The 14585-nt window shown below is 42.1% G+C and overlaps 1 protein-coding gene across 1 annotated transcript in view; it reads left to right on the top strand.

Annotated features, from left to right (window-relative positions):
• LOC125004483 (voltage-dependent T-type calcium channel subunit alpha-1I-like) overlaps window positions 1-14585 on the top strand; it is a 228039-nt gene that overhangs the window by 138128 nt on the left and 75326 nt on the right. The window contains exons 8-10 of the mRNA XM_047579108.1: window positions 120-212; window positions 9560-9899; window positions 9992-10398. Coding sequence (XP_047435064.1) covers window positions 120-212; window positions 9560-9899; window positions 9992-10398 — 840 coding nt within the window. The remainder of the gene's footprint in view (window positions 1-119; window positions 213-9559; window positions 9900-9991; window positions 10399-14585) is intronic.

Raw genomic sequence — 14585 nt, 5'->3', positions numbered from 1 at the left:
AAAAGTGACTAAGCTAATATCCATGAATGGAAAGTATTCATTGAACACTTGTGCTTTCAACCCTCAGAACAGATTTCCTGTGAAATTTAACTTACTGTCACTTGTTCCCCTGCCTTTAGGTGATCACTCTGGAGGGCTGGGTGGAGATCATGTACTATGTGATGGATGCTCACTCCTTCTATAACTTCATCTACTTCATCCTGCTTATAATTGTGAGTTACACGTGGTTCCACTGGAACGTACACATTTACACATGCCCCTGAGTATCATCTCAGTTTAACAGCATATGGTAAATGAAGAAAATCAAGTAGATACCTAACCTCCCTGGGACCCTGCGTCCTCATATGGGTACATTGAATTTTAAGATTTGTAGCAGCTTATTCTGCTTCTTTAAAACTTTTATGGTCATAACTAGATACTAGTGTGTGTAATAACACGATAGCGGACATTTCAGTGGATTCATTCTGCAGCTGATCACGTAACAAAAGTGGACAAGGAACAAAACCTCATCCAATGTTACAGTTGAAACTTTTCTAGTTTAATATGCAATTTCTATCAATAGTAGTGAGAATCCATAACGTTGCTAATTAGCAATTACTCGATTGAGGACATTGGAACTTAAGCTTTTAGCTTTTAGCCTTTAGCTTTTGCACAGCTGAGTTCAGACATGAAATTTATTCTGAAAGTGCAATTTATGTTGTACAGTTTTTCTTACACTTTTATTGTTATGCTTATTTAAGTGTTTTTTTTTTCTTTTTTTTTTGTAACACTGAGCAAAGTGAATCAAATTCCTTGTATGTGCAAACACACTTGGCCAGGAAAGCTGCTTCTATATTTTGTTACATATCGGTGACTATATTCTAATACTCAGTGAAATAATCCTCGTGTCCACACATGAGGACATAATTTTTATTTCTGAAAACGACTTCTGGTTCAAAGACGATGCTTAGTTTTTATAGTTCTTAATGACATGATGAAGAAGAAAATGCATACCAAACAAAACTCAGGTCTCAGGAGGTCAATGCGAACCAAATCTCGGATAACATTTTATTTTGTTAAACTATATGTGTGAAGTTTACTAAGAGTAAAATCTTAAATTTTAACATTTTAAGATGGTGGTTTAGTGGTAAAGAGGTGGTTTAAGACACACGAGCTTGATGGAATGCCTTTCAAAGCTGGAAAACAGACAAAGAAAGAATAATGATGCACAATTACTCTCTCTCTGTCACCCACAAGTGGACCTATGCATGCACACACATACCCCTTAGACACACACTCATCTGTCAGTGTCACAATGAAATCTGAGCAGAAGTCCCTGAAGAATCCCCCTTTGTTCTGATGAAACACTTTTTAATTCCACTCCTTTAGCTTCTCTCTATATGTATGTGCGCCTCAGTGGATGTATGCATATATGCTATTGTGCGTGAGCACTGGCGCATGTTTTCCTCAATATATTTCTCTTTTAGCCCGTCACTGTCACTGAGCGCATGCATATGTGTGTAAAAGTGTTCTCATAACGCGCCGTGACTGCCGGTCCCAGCTTCTTCACCAACCCAGGGGCTGTCTTGTCTTTTTTTTTTTATTACGCTTTTAATTGCCTGCCTTCAGATTCAGACACGAGCTTTGCCTCTTTTACTCTTTCCCCAAGAACACTTCTTTCATCCTTTACCCCGTCATCTTTCACAACATCCTCATATCTCCTCGAATCCATCACTCTCTGCACCATGCTTTCCTCACTCTTTCCCACCGTCGATCAATCTTCGACTCTCAGCTAAATCTACGTTTCCACCCTCCAAACTCCCCCTCCTTCATCTTTCGCCTCACCCGTTCCCCTCCGAGTCTCACCCTCTTTTCCTAAACCTTCTCCCGTCCCTCCTTTCCCTTTATCTCTGCCACCTCCCGGCCCCCCCTTGTGCCCTCCCCTGCTGCCTTCATTTCATCTCCTCCTTCTCGCTGAGCCGTACACTGAGCATCATTCATGTATCTGTCACTCTGCTCATTATTCTCAGTCACGCAGAAACCCGCACACGCGTTCACACTTCTTTTTCCGCACACACATTGAAGGGCACATCCATACCAAATTTGCTTTTGTTGGACATTATCTTCCTCATCAAGCCCCTAAAACTGCTTCGCTGCAGACAATTTGGGATATAATGGTGTCGCCTTTTGATGTGAAAGCATCGCTGAGGAAGGATGGAGACAGGAGAATAAAATGGGGGGGAATAACTGAAGGCAAGAGTAAGGGTTGGTGGGGACTATTGAATAAATTGAATCAAGAAGATGAAATTGGAGGGGAAAAAAGGAGGGAATGGGGAGATTTATATATGGAAATGAGATGTGTAAAGTGGGAAAAGATGAGTGATCTTAAAAGAGTGAGAAAGAGAAAGTAGTGATATGAAAGGGATGGATCGATGAAAAAGGAGAAACCAGGAGGTGGTGATGGACTGCAGTGCAAATTAAATTAAATTAAAGCAAAAACAACACTGATAAAAAAAATAATGTATTTAATAAAAAAAAAAACAACAGGTCAAAGGAGATCTGGTTAACTGTAAAATATCTAACCTTATGTAGCAGAGCTCAGTGTTTATTAGAATATGAGTATGGTAACACATCCTCCCATTATGGGGCGTGTTTCAGCCAATACTGAGAACAAAATAACTTCTGCATGTAACTGGATAGTCCTACAACCAATCGGAGCCATTTTGTTGTATATAAATGCAACTAAATAGAGCTCAGATGACATGTATCACTGCGTAGGTGTCATTGTGGAAAGCAGTGATTCCAGACCAGTTTTCCGCCACATTAATAGCCATTTACACAGAAATTGGTCAAACTTCCAGGCTATGAAATATGTACATAAGAGTATTAAAATCACAATTAAATCAGAAACCCCTTCTCTAAATTGGAGAGGTGGATTGTGACACAGTTTTAGCTACTTTACAAAGGGGTCAAATAGGTGCAGTACATAGTGACATTAGAGTGTGAAAGCGTACAAGAGACTGTGCATAAAGTGTGCAAGCTTATGCAGAAAGTACTAAACAGGACAAGACAGGCACATCTTCTACTACCTTATCTTCACTAGGGTCACAGGGGGTTGCTGCTGTCATTAGGCGAGAGATGGGGTACACCCTGGACAGGTCTCCAGCCTACCAAAGTTTTAACACAGAGACAAACAACCATTCACAGTCATGGCTCGAGTCAATATACAATCACCTAACAAGCATGTCTTTGGAGGGAGGAAACCAGAGTAGCCGGAGAAAACCCATGCAGACATAGGGAGAACATGGACACTCCACCAAGAAAGGCCCGAGCCTGACTCGAACCCGGACCTTCTCGTTGGGAGGCATCAGTCTGAACTGAACCTTAAGTCTGGAGTCTTTCCGGCCGTGAATGGGGCATTAAAGAACCACTAATAAGGAAAAGACGATACAACCTAAATTAATTTGGACAATATCCCATAAATCCAGACATTGTGCCATCCACAGACCCTAGTCATGATAGTTTCAGGTGGCCACCACCCACAGATGTTCCTAAAATGAATATCCCAAAACCTTTGAGAAAGGCAAGTGGACTATCTCGAGAGTTTCTTGAAAATGTTTCATCTAACTAGCTTCTGTGGGTGTAGCCCATGCGAAACTTGCTTAACCACTGTCTGTTAATGTCCAAAAACTGTCAGTGTCTGATTTTTTAAAACTCAACTCCCCACCAGTTCTTTAGAGCTGAAGATGCTTCTTAGATGCTTCTTCAAGAAACTCTACAAGACCAGTGTTTTAGGAGATATATTGACCTGGATGACTGAGAACTTTCACAGACTTATCTTCCTAAAATAAACCTTAACTTTCCACCAGTCTTTAAGTGTTTCCAGATAATCAGACTACGCTGGTTAAAACAAATGCAGCCCAGTCCAGTAACCTTCCCTCCTTCACGAAGGTTGTATGGTCTGTCTTCATGTTTGCTTCAACACATGAAGTATATCAATGAATGAAGAGCAAGAACAAGTTCACTTGGTTTTAGCTTTGTCTCAGCGTCTTATAACTTGAACCATCCATCAATTTCTGTATCAATTTCACCTCCATTACGGTGGAACTCAAACAGAAATGGTCCCTCTTGTATCCCCAAGCAGAAATGTCTGACACATTATCTAAAGGAGGAGGCAAATCTACACTAATAAAAGATTAATCTGTTATACAGTAATTCACCATGTGATAGACCAAGCCGTATAGCTGGATTTTGTTCCCTGCAGTTGTTGCTTGCCTGTCTTTGTTTCCCCACAGCAGAAAGATTTCACAGTCATGCTCTTGTCGTCTTCGTTACGGCACATTTCAAGGCTTGTCTCACAAAGAGACTCGGTGGAGGAAAGTGATTTAACCGCCGCTGTTCTCTGGGTAAAAACTTCTGCGAATATATCTCAGCTTGTCCTCGTCTCACTGACTGATGAGGAGACTTTTAATTATGTTTTCTTTAATGCTGCGTGACGCCGAGTACTCAAAGATGGAAGGCGGCAAGCAGAACCAAGAGGGAGATGCGTTGGCAATTTACTCACACGACTTCCATGCAGATTAAGTGTGTTGAATTGAGACTGACGGAGGCAGAGTGGGATGAAGAGTGAGTGGCTGGCTGCTAGAAGGGACCTAGATGAAAACAGGGACGAAAGCTTTTGGAGAGGGAGATAGAAGTGACAGATGGAGAGACAGATGAAAAAAAGCGAGATAAAGATGGAGAGAGTTGGAGATGGTGATTACCATCATGTACAGCGGTTTATCCAAAAACAATCAGCGGAATTAAAGGCTTTGTGCAGGAAATGGCTCAGCCATGTGGAGTGTAGCTCTCAGAAATGCCACCCTGGGCCTGTTTAGTTGCACGGTCAGAGTAGCCAGCCTCCAGATTTGCCACCATTTAATCTTCCCCATGAACTCGCTCATACCTGGTATCAGGGTGCAGCCCATGCGCTGATTTGTTTGTTTGCCAAGAGAGCTCAACTCACCGCAACATGCAAATAGACAAAACACAAGGGAAGAAAATGTCTGCTTGAGTTTGACACATTCGCTGTGAATACTCAACATACAACACCAGCAATTACAGAAACGCTGGTAGAGTAGTGAGAACAACAACAGGAATGTTTCCAGACATTGACCTGACTGCTCCTTACACCTCGATTCTGTAAAAGAACCGGTTCCAACTGGTTCAGTTCATCGATATCATTAGCCTTCATGTTCATCGATCCCCCTTAGTGATTCTGTTTATGAATCTTTATAAAAAGATCCCAGCCCAGATGGTGGCAGTAATGCACCTAAAAGTTGTTCACTAACCACCATAAAATGTAAGAAGAAGAAGAAGAATCCTCTTTATGTCGAAGCACGTCATTCACATCAAGCGACGCTCACATGACGACAAGAAAGATGGAATGGTGGAGAGACTGAAACTGCTAAAAGTGTGGCTTCACTTCATTTGATGACAATATATGGCATTAAATACCGAGAGTGCCATGTTTTCGACAGTCTCTGGTCAATGAGTGCAGCTATCGCTAAGTCTCAGCAGAGCAGTGCTAGTGAAGATCCAGTGACCAATTTGTTTTCTTACACAAGCTCTTATCTCTTGTTTAGAAATGCGATAAAATTTCTGTTGTTTACACAAAACCACAAACTCCTATCTTCTCTAGACCAAAAATTCCCAGCAGGAATTGATAAGAGAATCGGATCGATAAGCAGAATCAACAATGGCATCGGTATCAATTAAATCTTTTCGTGCCCATCACTAGTCTATAGTTACCCTAGCTAGCTTGTCTTAGTTTTGAATTCTAGTGTACACATGTCAGTTCATTATTCTACTTATTATTTCGTGGCTGTGCTGAGTAATTAACTTTTTACTACTACTACCCACTTCATTGCATCGGCCAAACTGAGTTTGCGAGTTTGCTGCGTTAAATAAGTGCACATTTTTTCTGAGAAGTTGCATTTTAGTTACTCAAGTATGTACCAGCATTGTCCCAAGTCCCATCCACTAACATGGAGGTGGTGGAGCTTATAACCTATACGCAGATGGTCACAAGGAGGAGCTCTACTTGCTTTGGCTTCACGCCAGTTTTTATATACAGTCTATGGTCTTGACAGATTCAGATTCATTTGGTACATTACTGAATATACCAACATGTACATGTCTTGGGTTGTGGTTATGGTTTCTGCTTTGTGTACTTTGGACCTACAGTATTTGTTAAAAAAGCAAACACTAAATGTGTCATGCAGTCGCAACAATGAGCTAACAGAGTCTTAAAGTCTCTGTGGAATAGCAGTGCAGGTATTATATCTCTCGATTTCTCGCTCAGCTGCCACCTTAAATGAGCCTGCTTCTTTATAAATATACCAATCAATGCAGCTTTAATGGTTTTAGGCTCATAAATCTCTGCCACTCATTCACATTGTGGCTCAGTCACAATCATGCAGTACATGCCTTCACTGTCATTCACACGTACCGGGGGTTTCCAACACATAGTCACTGCTGCACTAACACTAACACACACGCTAATCTAATTGTATTGCAGCAGCTCCAGTAGAGTGTGAGTATAAATATTTGATGGGATCAGTGAAGATGTCCAACGGGTGCTGGGACCCAATGCTTCCCGTTCTGTCCACGAGTCCTGTGAGCTGTCATAACAAAAAAGAAAAAAAATTCATCTAGTCGCTCTGACCGCAAATCTCAATCATCAATCGATGAAGATCAGTCTCACACACACACACACACGAGTCACACTCTTATACACACTGGCATACACAGACACACACACATCGGCTCTGCCCCAGTGGTTCAGACGGAGCAGAATGGGGTTATCAGGCTCACGACCATTGATCACGGCCTAGAGAGTCATAGATTTTACCCTCCAAATCCCTTCGCCTCTCTCTCCCCTTTCTTCCACATCGTCTTGGCTTCTCTGGGTGGCCTTGCCCTTTTTCTTCGTTTTTTCCTTCTCTCCTTTTTAATGTTTCACCTGCTGACTCTCGCAAGAATGGAGCTTAAAACATGTAGAACTGCAAGTCTGCATTACAGTTTCCTCACATACGCTGATCAGCCACAACATAAAAACCCCTCACAGGAGAAGTAAATAACATTGGCCATCTTGTGACAACACAGTGTTCTGCTGGGAGACTTTTGGACCTGGTAATCATTCATGTAGATATTACTAAGATATGTAGCACCCACCTAGACCAGACCAGACACCCAGACCCCATAGCAATGACACACCTTGATGGCAGCAACCATCCAAAGCAGAATGCAGACTGACACACACACAGGTTTAGGAACAACTCAAAAAAACATGAAGAACAACACAAGGTCTTGACCTGAGGTCTGTTTCACAAAGCAGGTTTAGTGAAAACTCTGAGTTCATTAACCCTGAAATGACTCAGGCGTCCATTAGGCACACTACGGGCACCTGCCTTCTTTCTGTTAAACTGAGTAGAAGTCTGTGTTAGTTTAAACAGGCTTAAGTATTTAACAGAACATGATATAGATGAGAAGACATTTATGTGTGTGAAAACAGCATTATGTTGGGGATAAAGCTGCGCGGTCACATAGCCACTTAATATTTACTGTACAGTGTAAAACACGATCAGAATGAGGTACCTCCATGCCGAGGTCTGACCTGTTTGAACAATGCTTTTATAGTTCATCTTAAGCTGCTGCCAAGTGCACTTCTCCCCCTCGGGATTGCACCCATAAAATAAATGAATAGGCTACAATTCAAGCAGTTTTCCCCTGTAATATTATTGTGATTGTAAAGGACCACATTTAAACTTACACACTGAACCGAGCAGCAAGGTTCTCCCACGCCGTCTCCCTCTTTTTTACAGTTGGAGCGGTGTTAGACTTCTTTCTAAAAACGTGTTGAAAGTCACCATATGAGCGCATTAGGATTTCCACTTCGAGGTTGGTGAAAAACATAGCCCTCCGCTTCCCTGTTGCCATGGGGATTTGTTGAATCGGGGCTCCATTGATGCTGCCTTTTTATAGTTGTCAGAGTTTGTTAAAACTGCTTTGTGAAACAGACCCCTGACCTCCAAATTCACTAGATCCCAAACTGATTAAATATCTGTAGGTTGATTCACAGAGGCCCCTCCCCTCAACCCACAAGATCAAATAGACCCATGTCCATTCCCTGATGAGTCACAACATTTTTAGAGACACAGGCGAGACCGACATAATATTAGAAAGTGGTCATAATGTTACGCCTGATTGGTGTACATCTGAAATAATGTAACCAAATGTTTAAGCAATGGTTGCTTCAAAACTTTTTTTTTTTCCAACTAGCCATTAAGTGTGATTATTTCATGACTTAAGAAATGGGAGACTGTGATATATTCTTTTTCTTCTTCTGACACTTGCATCTGTCTTTATTTCTCAGTCTATACTTAGATCTCACCATTTTCTTTGTTATCCTTGATTAATCATGAGGGGGTTGATAGCAGTGCGCAAGTCCAGTTTTCTGGTTGCTCATGTTATCGTCTCTCAGTCTTATTCAAACAGACCCAGTCCTACCCTCAAGCATTTTAAATAATGCATGAGCTCAGCGGTGCATTGGTTTGGTTTTTGGCATGGATTGTTTGACGTTCGTGCCCATGTCAAAGAAGGGCAACGTGAAAGAAAACATTTAGAACAACTACATAACTTTTAATTTTCTTTTGTGTGCACGAACAGGCTGAAAGTTCACTAGACCAAAAGCCTGACTGACTCCAAGCTTCATGTTGAGTTAACAGGTCTTCAGCTTCTCAGCTTTCTATCACAGGACACATATGTACTGCACTATGTACTGATACTACAAATGGAAGTCACTGATCGTTGTCCATGGAAAGCAATTGCAAACTTTTACATTACGATACTTAACTTTGGCTGTTAATGGCTTTACACTTGATTTCAGTATATTAAGTATCAATGATACTTCATCATGTCTCTATCAAGTTTTATGTGACTTAAAGACTTATCACTCATGACGTCAAAAAGATTGTGAGGCAGGTACATCCCTGCAACACTTAGGAGAATACATCTTGTCAAAGTCCAAACACTGCACTTGCAATGACACCCAGTGACAATGGTTAAACCTGTTGCTGTCCTGGTTCGTTCATTCACCTCCCAAGTATTTTTGTGAAGGTGTCCTTTTCAAACTGAATCCCCTGATGACTTCCTGGCATCAGGTTATAAAGGAAGAGAAACTGTTGGACTTACAACACCATCATGAAAGAAGAGGTCGTCTCTCCCGGTAGTTCAGATCAGTATTTGCAGGTTGTAATGTGACATTTCTGGAATATACTCACAAGAAACTGGACAAGAGCCCCAGTTCAATGTCTTCAAATTCTTGAGTGGATTGTATTATGTGTGTAACTGTTCAGCCCAGTAGACCAACAGTGGAGCGGTAGCAGTAGCCTAACTGCTCTGGATAAACAAATAAATCTAATCAGTCTGTAATTTCAGAGAATAGTCAGAAGCACTTGCTTAGAAGTGATCATTGCATGGAGTAGTCTACTTCGACCTGTAGACCCTTTATATTGTATTCATGCTCTCGTCTCTCCAGATCGGTTCCTTCTTCATGATCAACCTGTGCCTCGTGGTCATCGCCACCCAGTTCTCAGAGACCAAGCAGCGGGAGCATCAGCTGATGCAGGAGCAGCGAGCTCGGTGTTCGTCCTCCTCCACTCTGGCCAGTGAACCCGGGGACTGCTACGAAGAGCTCTTCCAGCTGGTCTGCCACATCCTCCGCAAGGCCCGGAGACAGACTGTTGCCCTTTTTAACACTCTGCGGGGGAAACCTCGTGGCTTTCGGGGTGTCGGTAGAGGGAGAGGGGGGCGGGAAGGCAGGGAGAGGAAAGCCAATGGACGTGGAGGGCGTGAGAGGAGAGCAGTGTTGAGACACGGTGTGTAGCTGTAAAGATCTTTAAAGAAAGTAGTATACAGATGCTTCACACGCTCACTCTTTAACACCATCCATCTTTTTGCATCCCATCAGGTCCTCCCTGTCGGCATCACAATAAACCAGAGAACTCCTCGCCCGCTGGGCCTGTGGCCCTGACCGCTGCCTCTGCCACAGATGGTTGCCCTCAGTGTGCCGCGGCACTGATGCTCAGTGACGGTATGGGACCAGTTCACAGTGCAGCCAATGATGAAACAGAAGAGGGAGCCTTGGAGGAAACAGACCGGGAGGGCGTACAGTCTGGTGATAAAGAGAAGGCGAATAAAGGCCGCCATAGTTCAGGGAACCATGTGGGTTGTAATCCCAAGAAGCGATGCAAGGACCTATGGTATGAGATTAGGATGAAGTTATGGAGCATCGTGGAGAGCAAGTACTTCAACCGAGGCATCATGATCGCCATCCTCATCAACACCGTCAGCATGGGCATCGAGCACCACGAGCAGGTACAGCTAGACTTAAATGTTAAATTTATTCTGTTTCAAATGCTTCTGTCACCAACCTTAGCCTCCCTAACCATCTTCTATCTGTATTTGTGTGACTCTATGAACTGTATATCTCTATATCGTCTCTCTCTATATATTGTCTCTTGTCTTAGTGTTGGTCTTTTTAAAACTGTACAAGACCTCAGCAGCTGTTGTTCACCATGCTAACTCATTGCCCCATGTAATGCGTGAGTGGCCTTAAACATGAGACTCAGAACGTTACATTTTTTCATATTTTGTGCACTCACTTCGATGGAAACAACTTCATATTTATTAATTAATGGAGAACTCAATTTTCAGTTTCAGAACCTATCCTCATGTATCTTCTTTTAGGAAATTATTTTTCAGTTGTTTCTATGGTTACATGGTGAGAAAATGACTTGAACAAACAATCATAAGGTATCCTATAAGAGAAGGTTCTCAAACTGAATACAGCAGTGTGAAAAAGTGTCGGCTCCCTTCCTGATTTCTTTTTCTGTCTTTTTTTTGTGCAAGTGTGTCACACCTAAATGTTTATGTTAGTCAATGGAAAATACAAAGTTTTTAAATGCAGTTTTTAAATTAAGAATTTCATAATAAAAGGAAAACAAAATCCAAACCCTTACATCTAATAACTGGTTGGGCCACGATTGGCAGCAACAACTGCAATCAAACATTTGTGTTAACTTTCAATGAGTCTTTTTAAAGTGCTGTGGAGGAATTTTGACCCACTCATTGTAATCCAGTCACATTGGAGGGTTTGCGAGTATGAACCTCCTTTTTAAGGTCATGCCACAGCATCTCAATAGGATTCAGGTCAGGACTGTCACTAGGTCACTCCAAAGTCTTCATTTGGATTTCTCCATCCATTCAGAGGTGGACTGGCTGGTGTGTTTTGAATAATTGTTCTGCTACAGAACCCAAGTTCTCTTCAGCTGATGGACCAACATTCTCTTTCAGGAATTTTTGGTAGACAGAAGATTTTATGGTTCCATTTAAAAAAAAATGTCTTCCAGGTCCTGAAGCAGCAAAACAGCACAGACTATCACGTTACCACCACCAGATTTGCTATGATGTTCTTTTTCTGAAATGCTGTGGCTGCGGTTTCAAAAGTGGAGCTGGCAACAGACACAGGTCTCTCTCGCTTGCTCGCCTTGGCTGCCTTGCATCCCCCGCATCGCGATCTTCTCCGACGCCAACCCGATCTGGCCTTCTTGTTACCCGTGTTGACTCGGTTATGTACAGATTAGATGTTTTATCTGTCCTGTAAATATTGTAAATAGTAGTAATAGTTCGCAGTCCCATATTAGTAGGGGTGAATAGCCTTTTTACTTTGGTCCTTCTTTTCTCTTGTTTTGTTGGTAGAGAGTGAGGTTAGAAACCTGTTTTTGTGTTGACTCCTTTTTTCTTTTGGTTTAGGCAAGTCAGTTTTCAATCCAGCTTGTTTTGTTTATTGTTTTAGGTAATGCTCACCCCAAAGACTTTATGTTCGCTTGGATAAATAAATCCCTTCATTTTGGACTGCATCACTCCGTGTTCTTTGTTTCCTTTTCATAAGAGTGGAAGAGGGAGAGTTGTTTTTTATGTTATGTTTAGGTATCCCTAGGCCGGGCAAAACACTTTTACACCAGATGTAAAGTCCGTCCACAGAGTATTTTCGAAAAAGTCTTGGCGATCATCAGGATGTTTTCTGGTAAAACTGAGATGAGCCTTTATGTTCTTTTTGCTACCAGTCTCTTTCTTATGGCCACGAACACTGACCTTAACTGAGGCAAGTGAGGCCTGCAGTACTTTGGATGTTGTTGTGGGATCTTTTGTGACCTCTTGGATGACACATCACTGCACTCTTGGGGTAATTTTGGTCGGCCAGCCACTCCCGAGAAGGTTCACCACTGTTGGCCAATTGTGGATAATGGGTCTTGCAGTGGTTTGGAATCCCAAAGCTTTATAAATGGTTATACAACCTTTACTTTGTCAGTTTGGGATCAAGTGAATTTTGAGGCAGGTCAACACCTTGTGCCGTTCTTCGTGTTTTTTCATGAGTCATTTCTAAACCGTTTTTGTGTCTGCCTGTGTCAGGCTGCCTCCTGCTGGGGATGACGGCTGCCATCAAGGAGTGACATTGCTATGAGGTGGTGGTGGGGTCTGGTAACATCCAAATGAATGCCAGGTCCAAACATTTGCCAGCAGAACATTGTATTGTCACAAGATGGTCAGTGTTATTTGGTTTTTGATGTTGTGACTGATCAGTCTACTTACGTCTATTAGGAAACTCTCCATCTACATTTATGAATGAGGCCATCCATCGCAGTTAAAAATGAAGGATTGGACGAATGAGCTGCCACCTCTCTCTGTGCCTGCAGTTTTTATGGAGTGAAGCGACAACCATGATGCTTGCAGTGTACATCCACAGTCTCTTTGAGTTTCTCTCCCTGTCACTCTATGTCCACACTCCTCCGCAGACTAAAGCTCTCTATGTTCTCTTCCTCAAGTTCCTTTTCCACCTTTTGCCTTTATAATGCCTGTAAAGTGTTATTCCGTAGCCTAGAGGACAGCATGTCTGCACCCCGGCTAGGAGGCATGTTGTAAGCTGGGTGATGAGAAAATGAATCCATTTTGTGAATGTGAACTTTGGTTCAGATCATTTTCCTCAAGCTTTCCAAGCAATAAAAGTGATCCTCCGTGTCCTCCTTTAATTTTTCTCATTTTTTCCCCCTTTTTTGTTCTTCCTGTTTCCTGTCTCTTTCTGCCACTCTGCTTTGTGAACTCTTTGTCTTTCTATCAATATTTCTTGCTCTCGCTATACCATCGCCCACTCACGCCTGCCACCGCCGCAGTGGTGGGTCGTCTCTCATCTCAGGGGTGGCTAAAAATAGAGGGAGACAGAACAAGAGAGAGAAACTTTGCTGCCTTAATGGGGAGGAACTAGTGAGCTGCAATGTCTGTGGATCCACTGCCTGTTTAGCAAACTGGAATAATGCCTCCCTCTGTTTGAACAGCGGTATCAGAGACTTAATCTGGCTCAGCGCTGTGATCCTCTTCCTGGAGAGAAGTGCTTACACATAACCTTTGACACTTTAGGATTCTTTAGCTTTCAGAGTATCAGCATGTATGATTTCAGCTTCCAGCTACATTGGCAGCCAAGCAGACATAATTTGGAGAGTGAATAAATAAAATGAACACAAGCACATGGATTTTTAATGTCCATTTTCGCAGGGCTAGAGTATTAGAAACACGCCTCTACACCAATCAGCCACAACTTTATGGAGAAATGAATAACATTGGCCATTTTGACAATTCAGTGTTCTGCTGGGAAACTTTTCGACCTGGCATTCACTTGAATGTTACTTAGACACCCACCTAGACCAGACCAGACCAGACACCACCACCTCCTTGATGGCAGCAGCCATCCCCAGCGGGTTGCAGCCAAAACATGAAAAACAGACACACACAAAAAGTGGTTAGGAACAACAACAACAACAAAAAAAGAAAAACATTAAGAACAGTAAAAAGTGTTGGCCTGGCTTCCAAATTGGTCCCAAACTGATCAAGTATCTGTGGAATGATCACACAGAGGCTCCTCCCCTCAAAAAGACCCAAAGGCCCCAACTAACAACATCCTGTTACCAGACCCCACAGGACACCCTCAGAAGACCCATGTCCATTCTGTGATGAGTCATAACTGTTTTGAAGGCACAAGGGAGACCTACACAATATTAGGAAGGTGGTCATAATATAATACTTACATCATTCTGGATAAATTATGTATCGGAAACAGTATTTAGTGAACAAATACTGTACTCTTGACACATTGATTCCCTTTCACTTCCATTACAGAGTGAAACCTTTTTGAGCTTTTTTTTTCCTGAACACCAGCTGCAGGTGGGAATTTTTTTTTTTTTTACCTTCATCAAGCAAATACATGTGTTATCAGTGGCCCAATTAGAGACAGGCCAAATATTAGCATATGTATTACTTCTGTTTTTTCATAACCTGGCAAGGAAAATGATCAGACCCATTTGGGAACAATAGCCTCAAACTAGATGAGAGTTTTAATGGCTATTTTATAATCTTATTATCTTTTCTAAATGTATGCAATTTAAAAAAAAAAAAAAAAAAAAAAAAAAATCTTTATGGGAAGGCAAGGTTCACAGATACATCTGATGACT

The sequence above is a fragment of the Mugil cephalus genome, chromosome 2 (genome assembly GCF_022458985.1).
Source record: "Mugil cephalus isolate CIBA_MC_2020 chromosome 2, CIBA_Mcephalus_1.1, whole genome shotgun sequence".
Taxonomy (NCBI): domain Eukaryota; kingdom Metazoa; phylum Chordata; class Actinopteri; order Mugiliformes; family Mugilidae; genus Mugil; species Mugil cephalus.
The sequence above is the reverse complement of the archived record's forward strand: the minus strand, read 5'-3'. Positions and strand labels throughout refer to the sequence as shown.